The following is a 22,043-nucleotide window of genomic DNA, read 5'->3' on the forward strand; positions in this document are numbered from 1 at the left end:
GAGCCTGAGCTTTAAATTTCTTTTATCTTAATTTTGGCATTTTCTTCTACAGAGAAGTAAGATGAGGCAAGAAGACGTGGAAGAAAAACAAAGCAAACAAAAACAAACCGAAAGGAAAGCCCCAGGTGAAGGAGAACAGGGCTTCTCAGTGTGGCGGCACCATAAATAGTTGAGGGGTGGACAGGAAGAGGGAGACGTGAGGATCAGCAGACAAGATGTAAAACGCAAGAGGCAGTGAATGTGGGAATCAGAGAGAGACGTAGGCAGGGATGAAATAAAAACCTGGAGTTGGAGGCTGATTTGGAAGTGGGCCCTGGAGGGCGGATGGTGACGTCCTGGAAGAGAGCGTCCAGGCAGGGATGCAGGGATGCAGGGATGCAGGGATGCAGCCCCTGGGACCCTGAGGGAGGTGGAGCCTCACTTAGAGAGAGAGACAGCCTTTACGTCCCCTGCCAAAAAGGGTGGGGATTTATCTAATCCTTCGGGCCCCCGGTGAACAGAAGTACCCCTTCCCGACCCAGAAGTTTAATAGAGAAGGAAATGTGTTTACCGCACAAAGAAATCCAGAGGTCAGAGGCCCCAGGGTTCCTCAATTCAGTGACTTAACAACAGCACCACAACAGGAGTCTTCCTACCCACTCTGCTCTATCTGTTCGTTGGCCTCCGATCCAGAGTAACCCCTTCCCTTTTTTGATTGTTTTAGAGCAAGGAAAGCTGGCCTGGAAGCTCCTCAGCAGCACATTCCCTCTGAGTCTCCCAGTTAGATTTTCATGATAACTTTGTTTTTTAACCGATCACTGACAAGGAGGGTGGAATTAAAAGGAATTAAAAGTGAATATTCAACCCCCCGGGCCGCGGGAGGTTCCAGCTTTGGGGGAAGCATGTGGTCATCTGTGTTAAATAATAAAAGCAGGGTTCAAGAAGATGACGTGGAGGGTGACTGACAGTGTCCACCCAAGGAGGCGAGTGAGGAAGTTGGAAAGCTCGGGGAGTGGTGGCACTTGGTCCAGCCAAGCTCCTACAGACGTGCCGGACTCATGCTTGGTCATCTGACTTGTTCCTGAAACAAAACCCTCTCTGCCCAGACAGTGTGATCCGTGACTCGATGGCTCTCCATCTAGCTTTACAGCAGGGACTGCTGTCAGCCCCTCATGGAACAGAGCGGGCAGCAAGTGGGAAGCTGTCCGTGAATACCGTCACCCTGTATCTCAGGCTGCACAGATTCCAGAGCTGGCACTGCATTTGCCTGTGTCTCTAATCCTGAAAGTGTCTGAGCCTAGACTGTGAGATACAGAAGTTCCTGGTCCTGCCTGGGATCACAGCAGTTGTTTTCACATTTAACTAGATGCTTCACAACAGCGTGGCGCACAATGGGAGAATGCAGGAAGTGCATCCTCACTGCTTTCTAAATGCATCCCAGCGCTCTGCTCCCCCAGACCGAGAACACGGAGCCGCAACAGCACTCTTGGGTGGATGGCAGCTGTCTGAGTCTCCCTCGTACACTCTTGTGTTATCTCTGATGGCCTGAAAGTGTATCTTTTGAAGACACGGTGGCTTGTGATGCCAACATGCTTTTGCTAGTATACACCGCAAATAATTCACCAGGTTGACACGTGTGAGGCAGCAGAGCTGGTGCCGGCTAGCCAGCCAAAATGCAACGACCTTTAAGAAACGCAAATGTGCTCCCTTTTTTCTAAGGTTGCCCTGAAAGACATGGACAGAGGTGATTCCGAATGACGAGCACAGCGTATTTTAATCTTCCTGTTTCATGAGTAACTTTTTTCTGTATAGCCCAATTTCTTCTACATGCATTTCACATTTATACACCGTAGATTTAAATTTTTATTTGTGTGATGCCAAGGGTTGAACCCAGGGTCTCCCACATGCTGGACAAGTGCCCCATCACTGAGTTATACTCTCAGCCCCACGTCCAGAGCATTTTTATGACAGTGTTGTTTATTCAGAGATCAGTTTGGCCATGAAGTACTATGTGGTAGTTGCTTGTAATGAGATTTTTTTCAGGGCCATGCTTTTCACACACACTCAGTTCTATCAGGGACAGAAAATGATAAAAGAGAAAGCTAACCTTGTGCTTTGTTATACTGGACTGTACTTGCTAAAAAAAAAAAAAGAGTCTTTGTTATTTCTAAGTCAATCTTAATTTTCAAGAAGAGGCTGAGTATTTTTCCAGGTTTTTTCCTTTATTAAAAGATATTTTTCCAGTGGTCCCCTCTCACCCTGTAGAGTTTACTGCTTTTCCTACTTTTAATTGGCCCTCACTCACTCTGTAGAGCATGTTCTTTTCCTATCTTTAATAAATGAAAAACCTCACTACCTTCTCTTTAAAAAGGACATTCTAAAAAACCACAATGAAAGGTTTAGTACCATGGGTTAGTGGCCTCTGCGCAGGACACACACCCACACATCTGTGTGCACTTTCTTTTCCTCCCCTCCCCCCAATTGCTGGGTGACAATGGGTCAGCAAGGTGAGGGGCAGGACTCAGGTGAAACCCTGCTCCAGATCTTCCATAGGAGTCCCTTGGTTCCTTTGTACAGAGCCAGTCAAACCCTGAGGAATCCAAGCCTGAAAGATCCCTTCTCCCTCTGTTGCTGTTTTCAGGTAGTTTCTGCTCCCATCCACTCCCTCAGCAGCCATGCAGCTTCCTGTTGACTTCACAGTACCTTCCTGGCTTTCCTCAGCTGTGTTTGAGTTGTAGGATGCTGTAGCCATACCATCTGTAACCCAAACCCCCAGTGGAGGAGAAACAGTCCATGGCATGGCAGGCAGGAACCTATGAACCTTCCTTCTTTCCCTTTTTATTTCATACAGGCTACAAGCCTACTGGTTGGTGCCACCCAGGCCTTCCCTCTTCAGTAAGTTCATCATGCTCACTCAGAACTATCAGTGGACTGATCCAGTAACACACACCCATGATCCAGTCACTCCCAAAACCCCACCTGTAAGCACATGAATCTTTGGGATAGACATCTAGATATAAGCCATAACAGTGGCTCATGCCTGTAATCCCAGCACTCTGGGAGGTTGAGGCAGGAGGACCATAAGTTCAAACCCAACCTGAGCAACTTGTGACTTAGCAAGACCCTATCTCTAAATAAAAAGAAGGGGTGGGGAGAAAAGAAGGTCTTTGCAAAGGCTGTGGAATCAATCTCCAGCACTGCAAAAAAAACCAAAACAGTGCGAAGAAGTCTTACAGGCATAATTTACTCCTCTAATGTTATAGACAAGGAAACCAAGTTTCAGACTGACTTAAATATTGACAGCTATGAAGATGATGGAGAAACTAGAAGTACTCAGATCTCTTAACTACGGTAGTAATCTTTGTATTACTGTAATGCCTCTCTTTTTCTATGGACTGGATTTTCAACCAGCTTTGGTGAAGCATAGCTTTCTGAGAAAATGTTTATCCTGTGGTCTGAATAGATGGCTGTCCTGGAAGGAAAACTCTGTCATTTGGTACACAAAACTCCAGCTGGTCTCTCAATCGGAGGACACAAGAACTCTGCCGGATCCATCACAGCCACACTACGAAGGATGCTTGGCATATGGTACAATAGTTTTCTAGGACACACACCTTGTAACAAAGTTTATGGTAGGTCTTGCCTTTAGTGGTCCGTGAGCACTGCAGAGGAGACATCGAAGACGGTCGTCAGGCTTGATTTAGAATGGATATTTTAATTCTTATCTTTTGAAACACAGTAACTGCTGATAGACTTTGAAGGGTCAGTGACCCAGTAGGCCCTAGTATTTTTGGCCTCAGGGACTGGTTTTGTGGAAGACAAGTTTTTCTGCAGGTGGGGATGGATTTTTATTGGCATATGTTTGTGATACATACTATTGCACTCCCCAGTGCTAGCATCACTACCTCAGCTCCGCCTCAGGTCAGCAAGCATGAGATTCTCATAAGGAGCCCACATCCCCTGTCCTGCAAACTTGCAGTTCACAGAAGGGTTCAAGCTCCTGGGAGGATCCAGTGCCTCTGGTGATCTGGCCAGATACAGAGCTTGGGTGGTGATTTCAGCTACCGGGAGCAGCTGTAAACACAGAGGAAGCCCCACGGCTTACCCACCCCTCACCTCCTGTTGTGCTGCCTGCTTCCTGACAGGCGGCCTCCCCAGTGACCCATAGCAAGAGACTCAATAAAAACAGCAGAGGGTAGCACTAGTGTGTCCACGTGTTTATTGTCTCACATTCCACATATCTAGAACTTTGCTTTAGGAGGTCTGGCTGTTTGTATTTGTAACACATTTCATGCATATTTCTGAAGCACTGTAATGTTAGTGGACATGAACTGTATGACCCAGGGCAGGGCTTTTCCTGGTTTTGCCCTAAGCCACAAAGACTCCTAAATGGTTGCACCCATCCAGGACTTGGTGAGCACCTAGGCCTGCACTTAACATCAGAGCTACTGCTTCCCTGTGTGTTGCTTCTGTCACCCCTTGTCTTCCTGGAATCATTTGTTCATGAACACTGCAAAACTGACAGATGGCTTTTCTGCTCTGCCATGGACTCTCCAAGTGTACACCAGAACCCCAGGGAGTAAGAACAGTCTTCCCTGGTCTAGTCAATGAATTACATTCGTAGTAACCCCAGAGAGTCTTAGATAAAGTGGAATGGGGAAGAGAATAATTGGACAAGGTTTTTAGAAGGGGGTTGGTTTTTTGAGACAGGCTCTCACTATATAGTCAGGCTGGGCTTGAACTCATTATGTAGCCCAGGCTGGCTTCAAAGTCACAGAGATCCTCCTGCCTCAGCCACCCAAGCTCTGAGACTACAGGTGTGCAAGCTCATGCCCAGCTATCTGACAAAATTTGACAAGAAAGTACAACCTTGGCTACTCATGTCTGCCTCACTGGACATGGGGCGGAGGCTCATGTGAGGTTGGTGACAAGCTGATCCCCCGTGGAGGTGCATGCCTGTAATCACAGCACTTGGGAGGCTGAGGCAGGAGGATCACCATGAGTTGGAGGCCAGCCTGGGCTACATAGTGAGTTCAAGGGCTGCCTGAAATACATACCAAGACCCTTTCTAAAAAAAAAAAAAAAAAAAAAAAAAGTGGGCTGGGGATTTAGCTCAGTGGTTCCACCGCCTGCCTCAAAAATGCAAGGTCCTGAGTTTGATCCCCGGTACCAAAAAAAGTGTTAAATGCATACTACCCTGTTGTAGTCTAAGGGTTCAGTTACTTGATTATAATTAATATTTGTACTTTTTTATGTGCTTATATTTTGCCTTTCACATTATTCTCCTTTAAAGAGATCCTAAGAAATTTGAGGCGACTATTTCAAGAATATATAACTGGACAGTTAAAATTAAGATTTCACAAAAAAGGGGCCAGGGATTTAGCTCAGTGGTTTCACCGCCTGCTGAGGAAGCTCAAGGACCTGAGTTTGATCCCTGGTACCAAAAAAAAAAAAAAAAGAAAAAGATTTCACAAAAAAGATACAAGTCATTTATAGAAAGGACAAAAATAGCCTAAAAATCTGGAATTAAATTGGATTGTATTTGGCTATTGACATCTGATAGCAGGTATTATCTAACAAATGGATTATTCCTTATTCTGAAAAAAGAAAGCTTTTTTAAAACAAAAAATCTGCAAGAAATTATCCTGTAGTTCTAAAATACAAGCTACCTGTCCTAGTAAACAAACAAAATACTCAAATGTTGAATCAACAAGAAATGGAGAGATATGAAATTTCCCCACCAGAATACTTGCCATGAAGACTTGGGTGGATTAAATTGTAAAACTAAAATAATAAATGCACCTAATGTATAATAAAAATCACCTTAAGAAAACAAAGCAAATTGCAGGTTTAACTTACTGATATAACTAGTAATTTTAAAGTGTTTCTAGAGACTACCAGTCTGGTTAAGTGAGATAATACACGTGGAAGTACTAGCATAGCACCTGGAATGTGGTGCCTCAGTAAATCTTAGCTACTATTATTTCAATAATAATAAGAATTTTCAAGATAGAAATCTAGTCTCTCACTGTGTCCTTCTGCTTCATATTTCCACTGGCTGGTGTAGCTAAAATAACTTCAAGATTAATTTTAGAATAGATAATGAGATTCCTTTGAAAGAATGCCTAGGGAAGTGGGACTCCTGCTGTCCTCTCTCAGTAAGTAGTGAAGCTCACTTCTGGGTGGGTTGTGGAGGCGTGGCCTTGGCATCTAGGTCTGGTCCCTTGCCCCTTTCTCTCTGGCACTGTTCCCCTGGCTTCCCGGCAGCTGTGAGCCCATCTTTGCTCTGCCATGCCCTTCCCTTCTACCATGCCCCTCCTTTCCGCCATAATATGTCTGCCTGGAGCCAGTGATTATGGACTGAAACCATGAGCCAAATTAAACCTCTCCTTTAAATCATGTCTATAGGATGTTGTGTTCTGATGACAAGAAAGCTAAGTAATACAGAAATTGAACCTAAAACCTCAATGAGCTACATCCCCAGCCCTTTTAAATTTTTTAAATTTTGAGACAGGGTCACCTCACTAAGTTGCTAAGTTGTCCAGGCTGGGCTTAAACTTGCAATCCTCCTGCCTCAACCTCCCAGAGTACTGGGATTACTGGTATGCACCACCACTCCCATCTTGGCCTTCACTTTACACTACCATTTCCAGTAAAATTTTAGTCAAATAGTAGCAATCTAGAGGAGATTCCCTGTCTGGGAATGGTAACACACACATAATCCCCAGCACTCAGGGAGGCTGAGGCTGAAGCTGAAGCAAGAAGATTGCAAGTTCAAGCTCAGTATGGTCAATTTAGCGACTCTGTCTCAAAAATTAAAAAAGGTTGAGATGTAGCTCAGCGCACAAGCTCTCATCTCAATACTCAGTAACAACAGGGCAGGGAGGTAGCTCAGTGGCGCCATGCCTTCCTGGCAAGCCCAAGGTCCTGAATTTGATCCCCTCCCCCCTCCCAAAAGAAAAGAAAAAGCAAAACAAAACAATTTAATACTCAGTACCAAAAAAATAAAAGTGAAAACTTAACACAGATAGGCCTACCTGTCTGCAAAATTCACTTAAGATGGCGACTTCCACCTGTTCCAGGCTGCCAGAATGGGTGGTGGACAACTCTAATCTACACTAAGCCACCAAATGGCTAATGCAGTGACAACACGTGGAACTCCTGTCCTGTAGCCTCCTCAGAATGGCGGTGCCCTGGGAAGGTACAAGATACTGCAAGCATGCAGAGAAAGTCACGTCTCCTCTTTGGTTCTCATCAGGAGACACAGGCAAGGGAGGTTTCACATCCAACACAGCGTATCTAAAGCAGGATGGGTGACACAGGCTGCTCCGGTCCTGGGACTGCACCCCGGGGAAAGCATGGATGCTGCACCTTCTTCTGTCTGGTCGACAACTTGCTGCTCTCTGTGTCTCGGGTCTGAGCTGTGGGTCTTAGGGAGGCCTTTTCCCAGGCCCAGGCAGTCGGAGTTTCTCTCCGACCATTTTCTCTGCACTCGGGACATTTCTCGAGTGCCTTTAAACATAATTCATAATTCATTTCTAAGGGGAAACCTAACACTTCTATTTTTTAGCAGTTGTTCACAAAGCACACTGTTATTTGTGTGTTGGTTTGAACAGGATACTTAAGGCGCCTCCCTTCCTGCGTGGCAGCCTCTTAAGTCTTGTCCAGATTGGGAAAACGAATGTTGTTGCATGAATGATCATAATGTTTCCTTTGAACTGAATTTGGCCTTGTCAGCTTCTCTTTAAACAAAACAGTACACTGAGGGCACTAGGAAGGGATCTGAGTGCGTTTCCGGCCACCAGAGTCTTAACACAGTGGTTTGGGACAAGCTGCAGGTGTCTTTACCTAGTATTCCTTGGCCCCTCAAATGCTGTTTTTTCAGGGTCATAGATATCATATTCTGTATTGGGAATCTTTTCCTTTTTTATACATTTTTTTTGACTTGTTAAGCAGTCCACTATTGACTGTTAAATCTGTTCCCTCAGCCAAGCAACAAGGGGATTGTTCACACAGCAAGCAGGGATGGGGAGGGAAGTTTAATTTGGTTTAGACAACTCAAATTAATAATCATGATGGAAAACTGCAGAAGGTATCAGCCTGTGGCTGTGGGAGTGGAAAGCCTTTTGTTTTTTAACCTCAGTTAACACATTTGTTTCTGGCTCTAAGTCAGTTGTTCTCCCACCCAGGCACAATTGGTACCATTCCCAACTTATTGATGTCACCAGGACAACCTAAAACAAGAATGGGGTGGATGTGGAAGTGCACCTCTAATCCCAGCACTCTAGGAGGCTGAGGCAGGAAGGAGGATTGCAAATTCTAGCCCTGCAAGGGCAGTGGTGATTTAGCAAGATTCTGTCTCAAAATTTGAAAGGGCTGGGATGTAGCTCATTTCATCATCAATCCTTGCAAGTTCCCTTTCATTTAATGTATTTTAGTTATTTTCCTCCATTTTTGAGCTTCAATTGAGTTTTCTGATTTTTTTCCATAAAGACGTTAATTCTTTTATTCCCCCATAGTGACAAAGTTCATTTGAAAAAGTAAAAGTTACAAAAAAAAAAAAGTAAAAGTGAACCATGAGGGAGAAACTGGCTCTGCAGAGTGAGCTTGGGTCAAGTAAAAGAGGAAAAAGCAAGATAAAAGTCCTCCCTGGAGGAAGTGGGTGAGAACATCTACATCTGGTTCCTGAGAGGTGGTGCTGGGATCCCAGCCTCAGGCTGAGGTCAGGTCTATGACATCCTATTGAAAACCTGCTTGAGTTCTCACAAGAAGTCTGTGTGAAGGGCTTTGAGAGCATGTGTCAGGGATCCTACTTCCCCAGCCAGCTTTCCCCTGCCCTAACTCCTGTCTCATTTCCCCCTGAAAGACACAAATCCCCATAATTTTTTATGGGGTACTGAGAGAGCAGAGGTCTCTGTGTTCTATCACTTCTTCAAGCTGGAAGGGGCTATAGGCCCTACCTTTTGGGGATTATGTCCTCCTCAACTACCTTGGGGTGCTGTGGCTCACTGGCAGGGTTGAAGAAAGAAAAACCTGCCAGAAAATGAGAAAAGAGTTAGTGACCATTGAGCTGCCTGTTTGATGGGAGAAAGGGACTTTACTATTAGTCTAAATATGAGGAGCAGGTCAGATTTCCGCACTTCTTGTAGCAGCACTGGAGTCTTGCTTTTGGAAGAGAAATCTCAAGTCTTCCAGAGGCTCATAGGAGTAGCTTTCTTCTTTTGGGTGGTTTCGTTCTTCAGACAGTTTAGGTGGGACTGGCTTTATTCTGGAAAGATGAATCCAATTATCTGTCCCTGCCACCTTGACTGCAGTGGGTGTGGCAAGGATCACTGAGAAGGGGCCCTTCCATTTTGGCTTTAATTGTTCCATCTCTCCAAGTTTTTATGAACACTTGGTCTCCCAGACAGACAGGAATGGTCCTCCTGGACCAGGAGCAGGCTATCCAAATCCACACATTTGGATAACCTGTTGTACTTGGCCCAGATTAATGAGATATTGTAAGAGCCTTGTGGTCTCTGGGTCTGTTATCATCCCATATAGCATCTCAGATAGGTCACATTTACTCCAGTCTGGGGCATGTTACAAACACTCATGAATGCTATTGGCAGCAATTGAAGCCAGGATTCAGATGTCTCTTAGCAAAGTTTTGCCAAAACTGGCTTTAGGGTCTGGTTGGCTCTTTGTGCCTTTTCAGGAGATTAAGGATCATTTCTCATGTAGGATTTTTATAGCTTGTCACTATGTCCCTTGAGGAAGGACCAGAATGGTCCCTCAGGAAGCGGGAATAAGGCTGGGGCCTTGATGGACTACAAAGCTGCCCTTCTTGCTTCACTAGCAGACTCTTGATTTTCCAAGGAGACGTTAGACATGTCTCCTCGGTCCTTGGCATGACTGTGAAGTGCCATCCTGTAGTTGCAGCACTGAGATTCCTTGGTCTGGGTTCACATGTTTTCAGTGAGCAGGAATCGAGACAAGATCCTTCAATGACTTCACCTCCACCTGGGTCATCACCTATGGTCCTTGAGCTAATCATGTGGAGAAAGTGCTTGATGAACCTCAGAGACCCTGCCATGCTAACAGAGCAGTCACTGTTAATATTAAAGTGGACATGGCGATGCTTTGCTTACTCAGCAGTATTAACAAACATTTATTGAGTACCAGTTCTGGGAAAGACATTAAGGAGTACACAAAAATTATAGTCAATTGTTTAAGAAAATTTAAGGGAACTATGACATTAACAAATTATCATAAATTAAGGCATAGTATAATAATTTAAGATAAAATAACAAACTTTTAAAATACACCATTCAGCTGGGAGGGGTGGCACACAGCTGTGATCCAAGCACTCAGGAGGCTGAGGCAGAAGGATCACCATGAATTCAAGGCCATCCTGGGCTACTTAGTGAGTTCAGGGCCAGCCTGAACTACAAAGGGAGACCCTGCCTCAGAAAACAAAACAAAACAAAACAAATATGCATGTTCTACCATCAGGGTATTTGGATATTGGAAAGTGGTTAGAATTTAAAAGTACAAGTTGAAAAATAAAGTATTTTGATCAGAGGAAGCAGCAGAACAAGTAGCTTTGAGGTAGGGATAAGAATTTTCAAGAGCCAAACACCATCACTGGAAGAAAGACAGCCTTTTTAATAAATGGTGCTGGAAAAACTGGCTTTCCACATGCCAAAGATGAAAACTAGACCTATATCTTTCACTATGCACTAAACTCAAATCAAAATGGATCAAAGATCTAAATATTAAAATGAAAACACTAAATCTTCTGAAAGATAGAATAGGTAGAACTCTCAAAGACATTGGGGTAAGCAAAGACTTTATGAATAAAACCCTGATCACACAGGGAATATCACAAAGAATCAACAACTGAGACCTCATCTTATTAAAAAGCTTCTGCACAGCAAGAGAAACCACCAACAGAGCTAAGAGACAACACACAGTGTGGGAAAATTTTTTTCCAGCTGTTCCTCTGACAAGGGACTAATATCTAGAATATCTAAAGAACTAAAAAAAAAGACACCCCCCCTCCCCAAATTTAAAGACCCAGTGCAAAAATGGGCACCTGAAATGAAAAAGTACTTCTCAGATGAAGAAGTAGAAGCTGCAAATAAACATATGAAAAAATTTTCAACATCACTGGCCATTGGAGAGATGCAAATTAAAACAATGCTGAGATTCCATCTCACTTCAGAAAGAATAGCTATTATCAAGAAATCAACGAATAACAAATGCTGGAGGGGCTGTGGGGAAAAAGGAACCCTTCTCCACTGTTGGTGGGAGTGCAGACTGGTGCAACCACTGTGGAAATCAGTGTAGAGAGACCTCAAAACACTAAAAGTAGAGGTTCTGTTTGGCCCAGCTGTTTCCCTTCTTGGTATCTTCCTTGAAGGATTAAAAAGCATCACACTACAGTGACATGTGAGCACTCATGTTTATAGCAGCACAGTGTGTAATAGCTAAATCTTGGAAACACCCCAAGTGCCCATCAACTGGAGACTGGATAAAGATGTTCTTTTATACGATGGAGTACTACTCTGCCATAAAGAAGGATATGCTTGAGACATTTATAGCTAAATGGATGCACTTTGAGACCATACTCTTAAGTGAAGTAAATCAGACACACTTGTTTAAATAATTGTTTCTCTGGCGTGAGAAACAAAGTGGAAATAAGGACTAAAATGTATAATAGATATTGGGAAATGGGAAGAAAATGTTCAAATGGGAGGGAGAACAAGGGAGGGGGGAGGGAGGAAGGAAGGAACAAGAAAAAAAGTAAGAATGGAAGGAAAAAATGGAAACCAAGCTTTTGTACATGGGGAGGGGTGGAAAGTTTGAGGGGAGGGGAATGGGAAAAAAAGGAAGCAGGATGTGTCATGTACAGCTCCAAATTTCCTGTGATGCGTGCTATCATGTATATCTAAAATGTACCAATATGGGGCCGGGGATTTAGCTCCGTGGTTCTGCTGCCTGCCTTGCAAGCTCAAGGACCCGAGTTCGATCCCCGGTACAAAAAGAAAAGAAAGAAAGAGAGAGAGAGAGAGAGAAGGAGAGAGAGGGAGAGAGGAAGAGAAAGAAAGAAAGGAAGGAAAGAAAGAAAGAAAGAGAAAGAAAGAGAAAGAAAGAAAGAAAGAAAGAAAGAAAGAAAGAAAGAAAAGAAAGAAAGAAAGAAAAGGCAGCTGACATTGTACAATGAAGCCCTGAAGGATGGACAGAATTGTGAGAAAGGGAAACAGTGCATTCTACCAGGAGGAACCTCTAATGCCATCACCACCTACAAACAAATTGTTCTGGATCCCAGGCCTGGCACTTTGGGTTCACTACTGGGAAACAAATTTCTTTGCCAGAAAACAAGACTGCATCTTTCCTATGTTCGGCTCTCTTATAACATAGTTCTACAATCACAACAGAAGCACAAACAAAAAAGCTAGCTAAACTTCACTCAAACTATGTTCCACCTGAGTGAGTCTTAGGCGTCAAGAGCTCTTTGGCTACAAAATATAAGAAGTAATGACAATAAAATATTCTCCAATAAGTAGGAGACAGGCCCACTGCTGAATTCCCGCGTGAATTTCTCCTAAGCGCAGGGCTCCTTCTTGTCACGAGGTGGCGGTAAAAACCAAGTGACCCCGCCGCAGGGTCGCCTCCTGGTGCGGTCCCACCGCTGGGCTCCCGTGCCCTCCTGTCTCTGGGCACCTTTCTCCCACTCCTCTGGGCTTCTCCAGGGCTTGGTTATCGGGGCAGCGCTTCCCTCGGCCTCCACAGTTTCTCTGTCTCGTCCCATCCCCGGCGACCCGCGGAGGTGAAAGCCAGGATTTCAGAATTGAGACTGTGGGCCACGATGGTCCTTTAGTCCTTCTCATCTTCCTATAGATTCCCTTGCCTCTTTCTTTGTCACACACACACACACACACACACACACACACACACACACACACACACGGAACACTGTCAGAAACACTCAGGCCTAGTAAGAATTTACAGCTTTACTGTTCATAGGAGGATGAAAGGACTAATTGTTCACAAACCAAATGCCTCTCAGCTGTTTGGAGAAACCAGGTGAGATTTTCATATCACAAAAATAAGTTCCTAGTGGAGTATGCATAAACATTTTATCTAAGGCCAGGGGTTTAGCTCAGTGGTTCTGCTGCCTGCCTCACAAGCGCAAGGTCCCGAGTTTGATCCCTGGTACCAAAAAACCAAAAAACATTTTTACCTAATAAAGTGACTAAGAAAACACAAATGCCCCTTCTCTATCTTTATCTCTTTGCTTTAGTTTTTGTTGTTGTTGTTTGGGGTTTGTTTGTTTTGTTTCTGGAGTTTGAGGCCAAGGATGCTGACTGCTAAGCACACACCCCACCAGTGAGAGCTACACTTCCAGGCTAATAAAAAGCATTTTAGAGGTCATTTTTTCAAAATAAAATTTAAAATTCCTTTTATATCAGAAAGAGTTAACCAAATAAGAGACACCATATCGATCCCCAGTACTGAAAAAAGTAAAAAAAAAACCCAAAACAAAGACATCATATCAAAAGATATTCACAACTTATGCATGAGATGAAAAATGTATTATTTTACAGGGAATTTTTTCTAATTGACAAAGAAAAACCTGCACTCCAATGTATCTGTTTATTGGTGCTGGGGACAAGCTAGGCAAGTGTTTCACCAGTGAGCGCTGCTCCTACCCCTAAACTCTGATTTAAAATGGTAAGGTGCTCTTTCAAAGATCTACAAGTGACCTGTGGAAAAAACTAGTCAGTGTCCCTGTTAAAAAATTTAAGTGAAAAAAGAAATGAAATGCTGTTTCCCAACTACAGAATTCGTGAGCACAGTGGGCTGTGGGTTTAGCTCAGTGGTTTCACCTCCTGCTGAGCAAGCACGAGGATCCAAGTTTGATCCCCGATTCCCCCCCCAAAAAAATTCGTGAGCATGTAGAGGCCTGGTACCAATGGTGCTGCTTAAAGTTCACATTGCTTATGACTTTTCAAATAGACAATTGGATGATAATTTCTGTATCACATTTAAAAAATGGATAGGTCTCCATCAATTCCATACACTAAAATATCTTAAGGGCATGATGAGGGATACCTAATATTTGTGTTCTCAGCCCTGTTTAAAGTAGGAATGCATTAAGAATCCATAGATTTTATAAACACTGCACATAGCTACGCATTGTAGGACGGACAGTGTGTGACCAACCACTGGAGGTGACATCAACGTAGGTGTAAATAGCCTGGGAAAATGCACTTTGGTAAATCAAGTGAGAAAAATCTCAGTTTGATTACACAAATACACACGACTATGGTTTGTGTTACCCCAAAATATCTACAACATGTGATATTTGTGAATTTCAGGTGTTTGAATTATGAGTGAAATTCTTTCCCTTTTTTATTGCCAGAACTTTATTTTTTTGCTTCCAGTATTTGAGGTTTCTCATTAACTGTCTGCTTCTAACTTTCATTGACACCAGAAAATATACTCTGTTTTAATTCAGTATTTTGACATTTTGCTGTACGGTCTAGTGCATGGTCAACTTCTGCAGAAGCTCCACGTGCATGTCGACTTTCTCTTTTTCCTATCTGTGAGTTCTACCATGAACACACATAGATGTTCTAGTAAAAGTTTATTGTTCAGGGCCAGGGATTTAGCTCAGTGGTTCTGTCGCCTGCCTCATAAGCACAAGGACCGGAGTTCGATCCCTGGTACCAAAAACAAACAAACAAAAGTTTATTGTTCATCACGTAATCCTTAGGAAGAGCAAGATGTGAACCTGGCGTCAATGACAATTTTGGACTTAATAACAGGGCCGGGGATTTAGCTCAGTGGTTTGGCTGCCTGCTGTGCAAGCGCAAGGACCCAAGTTCAATGCCTGGTACCAAAAAAAAAAAAAAAGTAGAAATAACTGTGTGCACTGGGGGCCAGAGGTTTAGCTCAGTGGCGCCAGCACCTGCCTGGCAAACTCAAGGTCCTGAGTTTGATCCCCGGTTTGGTGGGGGGGGGTAAAGAATTCTGTATGTTGCTAACTTCTGCCAACTTTTAACCTCTTCAGAGGTGAAGAGTGTTTTTTTTTAATCTCTGCTTGTAGATTTTTATTGTATATATATTTTTATGTTTTTCTTACATATAGATTTATTACATATATGCAAACAATTCCAGATTCATCACTTTATTTTACTTCTATTTTTATGAAAAGAAAAGTTAGCAAACATAAATGATTGTTACAATTTTTGTTTGGTACTGGGAATCAAACTCAGGACCTTGGCTTGCCAGGCAGGTGTGGCACCACTGAGCTAAATCGTGGCCGAGTTGTTACTATTTTAAAAGTACTGCTTTACCTTCTAAAAGTGTTCTTGAACTTTTGAACTCCCTAAATGTATTAGTGCTTCTTCCAATGCATTATTCATTGGGAATAACCTGAATATCTACCAGGTAGCACATTTATTCTACTATTCCTTGGGATCCATCTGTCCTTAAAATCTTTGTTTCCCTGCCTAGTTTAGAAAGTTGAGAGGTCTAAAACTAAAGGACTAGGACTAAATTTCTGTTGAAGCTTTTCCTCTCTCCTTTCAAACAAAGCTTTTCTGAAGACAGCCTTGAACTGCCCTGCTACACATTTATAACAGCATTACATAAGGATACTAAGCATTGGAAAGATCTGATTTCCTTTCTTTCTATAAATCTAAATATTGAATAAAATGAGCCATACTTATTCATTTGAATCCTAAGCTGTCTTTGGCTTCAATTTACCTGAAAACAAAATAAAGACTTTCTTTTTTAACTTTTTTTTTGGTGGCAGTGTGGTTATTCAACCTTCTTTACCCCTAGTACTTTTAATAACTAATTTATTTAAACACCAATGCATGACCAGAACTGCCATAGACCTGATGTGTATAACATCACTTAACATAAGGCACCATGAGTTGTGTGGTCACCATTTATTTTGTGTATTAAGAAAATTTTACAGCTCATTGTGGTGGTTGGTGCAAGCCTATAAAAATCCCAGCACTCAGAGGCTGAGGCAGGAGGATCGTCATCAGCTTAAGGCCAGCCTGGGCTAATACTGAGTTCAAGGCCAGCCCGAACTACATAGTGAGACCCTTCTCAAAAGAATTTTTTTTCCAGAGGCAAACATTTGCTTTGTACACAATCATTTGGAAACACACACACAGCAAAGATAAACACACAAGGGCTACAGACTCAAGGTGGCCCATAGCTGTGTCTACTCTGCCTCCAAGGATCAACTCACACTGTAGCCTCAGGAGACTCCTGCAAAAGTAGGATTCCAAGCTCCTACTTGTGAACCAGTCTTTCCCTCCTTGGAGCCCATGGAGTGTTGGGCAGCTGTGGGGTTCCCTGTGTCCCTGGGTGTGTCCTGGTGTCACACCGTGCCGGGCCTCTGCCATGAGTGCATTCACAGCTCCCCTGCATAGGACATGTCATAAAAGGTCCAGGGTTCCAAGACAGTTCCTATCAGTTTATCAGAATATGGTCTATATTTAATATTAATCTCTTAGAAATGGGATTGGACTTTAGAAGTTAGAATTTGGAATCCTAAAAATGCTGTCTGCCCTGTAAATCATTGTACTCCTATGAGGGTCTCTCATAGGCCTTATTGGGCTAATCATGGTTACGGATATAGTTATACAAATTGTCACATATTATGTCCTTCTCTTCAGCACTGCTTCATACAATGCAAGGGATTTAGTTGCCTTCATTGTGCTAAAATTAATCCATGTAGATCACTATTAGAATTGTTAGTGACAAATCCACTGTATTTTTTTCTGATTTATATTTGATCTAAGAAATGTAATATTGGGGCTGGGGATTTAGCTCAGTGGTTACACCGCCTGCTGCACAAGTCCAAGGACCTGAGTTTGATCCCTGGTACCAAAAAAAAAGAAATGTAACATTAACAATTAAAATGGAGCCAGAATAAAAATGAATTTAAAGCAGTCAGTGTGCATTGAGGTCCTAGGATTATTGTCATAAACGAGAATAAAATACTGTTCTGGGCACTCTGACCGTTAGGATAATAGTCTTTCACCTCACAACTAGAGAAAACCCGGGGGACCTTTCCTGAGAAGGAAGCAGAGTTCACATGGCATCTATGTGTCTCTTAATCAGAATGTGGGGACCCCCTTATTGATTACACCCAAAGCAGGCTCTGAGCAGTGTAGGCTGTAAAGAGTTAACCCCACAATTGGCTTGTTTTGAGAAGTGAGTCTGCCCAAAGCCTATGTGTTGAGGTCAGAGTAACTCACACCCAAATTCCATTCCCACAACTAAAACCTTCTTAACTAGAAGGACAAGGTTATTTGCTAGCTACAAACCCTGCATTTTGTTTGTTCTCTTCCTAATTCGGGAATGCTTCGTTTTTCCTTTACAGGCCTTGTCAACATTAGTATCCATAGTTACTGCACCACTGCACATCCTCACACGTAGTTCCCCTTTATCCCAATCTGATTACCAACAAAAATCAGTGGCTTGGACTGACCAGGGCCTTTGCTGGTTGCTCACCACTGGCTCTTCTGGATCCCCATTTCTGTTTCTTTAATTCTGTCTTTGAGTCTTTCTTCAACCCTGCGTTGTACACTGGGCAGGAGACTGGAACCTACTACAGGGGTCTCCAGGACAGAGCCCCTGTCCTCAGGCCCCGTCTGCAGCAGGACCCTGACATCCACATCTGGGGCTCCACTTGGACATCGGGGGAACCTTTCACACCCTCAGCAAGCTCTCCATGCTGCAGTCCCCCAACTCCTCCCTCCTGGAATGCTAATGTTTGCCACAGGAAGTATTATCAAGAAGACATAAAGAAAGTTAAAGAGAGTTCCTTACTGGACCTATCATGCACAGCTTCGGAATATCTAAACCCAAGTTTCTGCTTGGAATGAGCCCGCAGGTCAGAGGTTGAGCACAGGCCAGAGAGACAATGGCCAAACAGAAATCTCCACACCTCAGAGCCAGAGATTGGTTTTTAAGAGAGGAGGCAGGATCAGACTGCTCTGTGTGCCAGAGACAGCACAGGGAGCAGCGAGGGTGATGGAGAGTAGGACCCAGGGCCAGGGGTCCCTGTCCGCACCGAGCTGTGGCTCAGGCTGCAGGAGAAGTGGAGGAGTAGGTTTGAAGCAATCCACTGCAGCCAGAGCCACAGGCCCAGCTCCAGTCTCTGGTATTTGTACCCTAGATTTCATTATAACGTGCATGGAAAGCCCATTTTGGTTTTCTCCAAAATAAAAGTGGTTTAGGTTAATTTCAAAAGCATTTTGTAGTTGGGCATAGTGACCCATGCCTGTAGTCCCAGAACTCAACAGGCTAAGGCAGGAGGATCACCGTGAGTCTGGGGCCAGCCTGACCTGCACAGTGAGTTCAAAGGCATCCTGAACTACAAAGCAAAACCATGTCTCAAGAAAAAAAGGTACTTTTAAAAATCAAGGCATTTCCTTCACCTTCTTTTCATTTTAGACATACTGTTAAAAAGTATAGAGGGCCAGGGATTTAGCTCAGTGGCACCGTGCCTGCCTTGCAAGCCCAAGGTCCTGAGTTCGATCCTCAGTACCCCCAAAGGAAAAAAAAAGTATAGAGATATTCAGGTCATGTACAGTGTTTGTGTCCAAAAAGAGATTTAAGAATGTCTAGGTTTTGCCACTAAATTTTATTAAACACAACTTTGATAAGGAACCCCCAGTTTAAATTGTAAAACTTAGTCTTTGTATACTCACAGCTGCATAACCATCACCACAGTTGGTTTTAGAACATTTTCATCACATTAACCCAGGCTAGGAAACCACCAACCTGTTTTTTCTTTCTGCAATTTCCCTGTTCTAGGGATGTCACACAGAGTGGACACAACATTTATACCTTTATGGCTGAGTTTTATCACTGAGCATAATGTTTTCTGGGTTCACGTGTGCCAGAGCAAGCATCAGTGACTCAATTCTTTCTGTTGTTGAGTGATCTCCATTGGAGTCTGTACCGCTCGTCCATTTATGAGGTGATGAAGCTGAGGTCGCTTCTGGTTTGTGCATTGTTAATAAAACTGCTGTGCACCTTCCTTCTTTCACAAGTCACTATGACTCATGCTCTTGTTTCACTGCCACTGGATTTTGTCCTTCAGTGGGCTGTTTTCACCACCTCTCTGCCTTTCTCATGCCTTTTTCTGTGGGTTTTCATTCATTTCACCTCATGATCCAGATCTGGCTCAGAACTTGCTCTTTCAGGAGAGTTTTCTCCTCTGACTCTCACTGACTTTATCCTTTTCAGCACCAGCCTGAGCAGAACAATATACCCTTTAGTTTTATATTGGTCTTGGGTTTTTCCCCCCTTCAAAATAGATTATCTCGTCCATCTATAAATTTACCTATGGGGAATAAACAGCATCTGACATACATCTTACCTATCCCTGAATACACTGAAAATATTTTAAAATAATTATGATACAAATACTCACCCTTACAGTAATTGTTCTGAGATGCTGATGTATGAAGCTTTTGTATTCTAAATACATTCTGAGCAGTTAAATGTAAAATTAAAAGCCTTAATCTAATCTAATGGAGAAAACTTGTTCTAACAAATGCTCAGTTAGAGCCTAGCACACTTGCCTGTGCTTTGAGCCCCGGCTCCAATAAACAAATACACGTGAGTGCACGTTTTCCCATGTGCACCGTCACGCGAGTGTCCCTCCGTTCACGCGGCCGAAGATGCGTATGAGGCGGCTTCTGACGGTCCCTGCTGGAATTCCCTTTGTGTCCCTGTCATCTACCTCACACAGGGCCTCCCTCCCCAGACCGACCTCCCCGCCGTTCCACAGAGAACTGCCCTTGAGGACGAGTGCCGCTGCTCTTTCCAACCTCTGGAGGGCGCTGGGGAAGTGGAAATGGGGCTCCTTCCAGCAGGTCAGGGGGCCTCCCTGGATGCTGCCCCATGCTCCAGTGCTGCCAGATGCCAAAGACACCGTCATTCCCAGCCTTCCATGCGACAGAGTGGTGCTGTGTCCTCTGCAGAAATGGGGTGACCTCCCCAGGCCTACTCCTCGACAGCTTTAGTCCTCCAGTAACTGTGGCGTCACCGGCAGCTCCTCTTTCTCCACCCCACACGTCCACACGTCCAGTCCCTCAGGCAGTTCCTTTGAGGCGCCTTCAAAACCTGCCCAGGATTTGCCTCTTGTCTCTGTGCTGCCGCCACTGCCTGTCCAAGCAGCACCATTCGCACCTGGATTATTGCAGAAACACCCTGGAGGGTCCTCTCCTCAGCCCCACTGGTGATCCCGTCTCATGCATGCAGTGTCAAGCTCACCAGACGGGTCAGTTTTCTCCAGTTCTCCTCTCCTATTTCCCAACACCTGGTTTACTTTTGCTTTGTCTTAGTCCACTTCCTGTTGCTATTACAAAGCACCCGAGGCTGGGTCATTTATAAAGCACATGTCCTATCTCAAAGTTCTGGAGGCCAGGAAGTCCGAGAGCTCTGCACCAGCACTGCTCAGCTTCTATGAGGTCCGACTGGGTCGCAGTGTCTCTGGGGTCTCCTCTCCTCTTCCCAGAAAGACACGGATGTCATGTGGACCTTGTCTGACCCTCTCTCCTCCCAGCACTCTCGCCTCCAAAGGCCACCGGTGAATCTATCATCTGGAGGTTGACTTTCCCACGCAAGAGTGCTTGGGGACACTGTCCAAGCCAGCAGTGCCGCGGTGGCCCCAGCTCAAGGCGCAGCGATGAAAGCGATGGGAGAAGAGCCGGCAGCCCCACCCCGGGGTGTTTTCAAGCAGAAGAGCTGGTGGCAGCCTCCTGCCTCAGCCCCGCGACCCTGCGTGGCTCCATTGACCCCTCGCTTGCTCCCCTTTGTCCCAGGCGTTGCTCCAGTCGCTCGTGACACGGGTGTGTTCAAGTGGCAGGTCTGTGGAGTCACCTAAAGAGTGGCCCAGAGGGTCTCTCCCAACCCCGAAACCGGCCCTGTAACTCAAAGGACAAATGATAAAACCGAAGCCAAAGAACCAGCCGAGAGTAACGGAGGGAGTGCGAGGCAGAGGGAGGCGCTGCAGGACCTCCGCCCCGCGGCATGGGGACACTGCTCCTCTGACTGCGGTGGCGGTCAGGCTGCTTCAACTGTCAGCTCCAACCGAGTGTCATCCCAGCACTGCGGAGGCTGAGGGAGGAGGATCGCCCCGAGTTCCAGGCCAGTCTGGGCTACAAAGCGAGACCCAGTCTCAAAACAAAAGAACAGCAGTTCAGCGGGGATGGGGGGAGCCCGCGGCAGAGGAGGCAGACGCGGACCCGATACCGGGGACACTCCCTTGCCCTGCCCGAGGGGCCCAGGAGGACTAAACCAGCGGGACCGCCACAGCCTCGGGGCCTCGTGGCCTCAGGTCCTCAGGAAGGGCCCACCCATGCGCACCGCACCACCACGGCCCGCGCGCAGGGCGTCCGCGCATGCTCACGGCGGTCGCGGCGGTTAGGGGGGGGCGGCGCGGTCCCACAGCGCCTCCTGGCGTCCGGAGCTGGGCGGCGCAGCCCCGCGAGACCCGGGCGTGCGCACAGCGCTTACGACGCTACGTGTCCGCGGGGTCTGCCTCCCGGTGCCTGGTCATCTACCTTTCGCCTTGCTCTTTAATTCACATTTTGGGTCTTTCCTGTACGAGCAACCACGCGCTATTTACCCTCCTGTGCCCGAGTTACGGGGTCGGGGGGGGCGGGCCAGGCGCGATGCGCACGCGCGGAGACCCGCAGGCGCATGCTCACTGGAGAGAGAAAAACCGGAAAAGCGAGTTTCTCTGGGCTGCGAAGGGAGGGGCCGAGCGAGCCAGCTGGACGGCGGGCCGGCTTTTCTGCAGACCCCTCCGCCACTGCACACATTCATGTCAAAGACGCACTCAACCGAACTGCTGGCCGGTTTCCCCTGGGTTTGAATTACTTATTTCTGCAATTTGAAATGCCCTTTGTTGCACCCTGAATCCATATTTATTTCAATTTTCACAGTCGTTCTGCCTGTTACATCCTCTTTGTTACCTACCAGCTCTGTAACGTGTACATTTTAGCTAATACTACCTGCCATACATAAAA

The 22,043-nt window shown here is 45.1% G+C and overlaps 1 protein-coding gene across 4 annotated transcripts in view; it reads left to right on the plus strand.

Annotated features, from left to right (window-relative positions):
- Nucleotides 1–22,043, plus strand: part of Crem (cAMP responsive element modulator) — a 102,271-nt gene that overhangs the window by 70,626 nt on the left and 9,602 nt on the right. For 2 of the 4 annotated variants that reach the window (XM_021241949.2, XM_004861850.4), the window contains one exon: nucleotides 53–15,773. The exons of 1 other annotated variant lie outside the window; for it this stretch is intronic. In XM_021241949.2, coding sequence (XP_021097608.1) covers nucleotides 53–65 — 13 coding nt within the window. In that variant the 3' untranslated portion in view covers nucleotides 66–15,773. Of the gene's footprint in view, nucleotides 1–52; nucleotides 15,774–22,043 lie in introns of those variants that run through there. One more of the 4 variants, XR_002388396.2, reaches the window with a different exon arrangement.

The sequence above is a fragment of the Heterocephalus glaber genome, unplaced genomic scaffold, assembly GCF_053883595.1.
Source record: "Heterocephalus glaber isolate CG9 unplaced genomic scaffold, H.glaber_assembly_v1.0 deba00000738, whole genome shotgun sequence".
Taxonomy (NCBI): Eukaryota; Metazoa; Chordata; class Mammalia; order Rodentia; family Bathyergidae; genus Heterocephalus; species Heterocephalus glaber.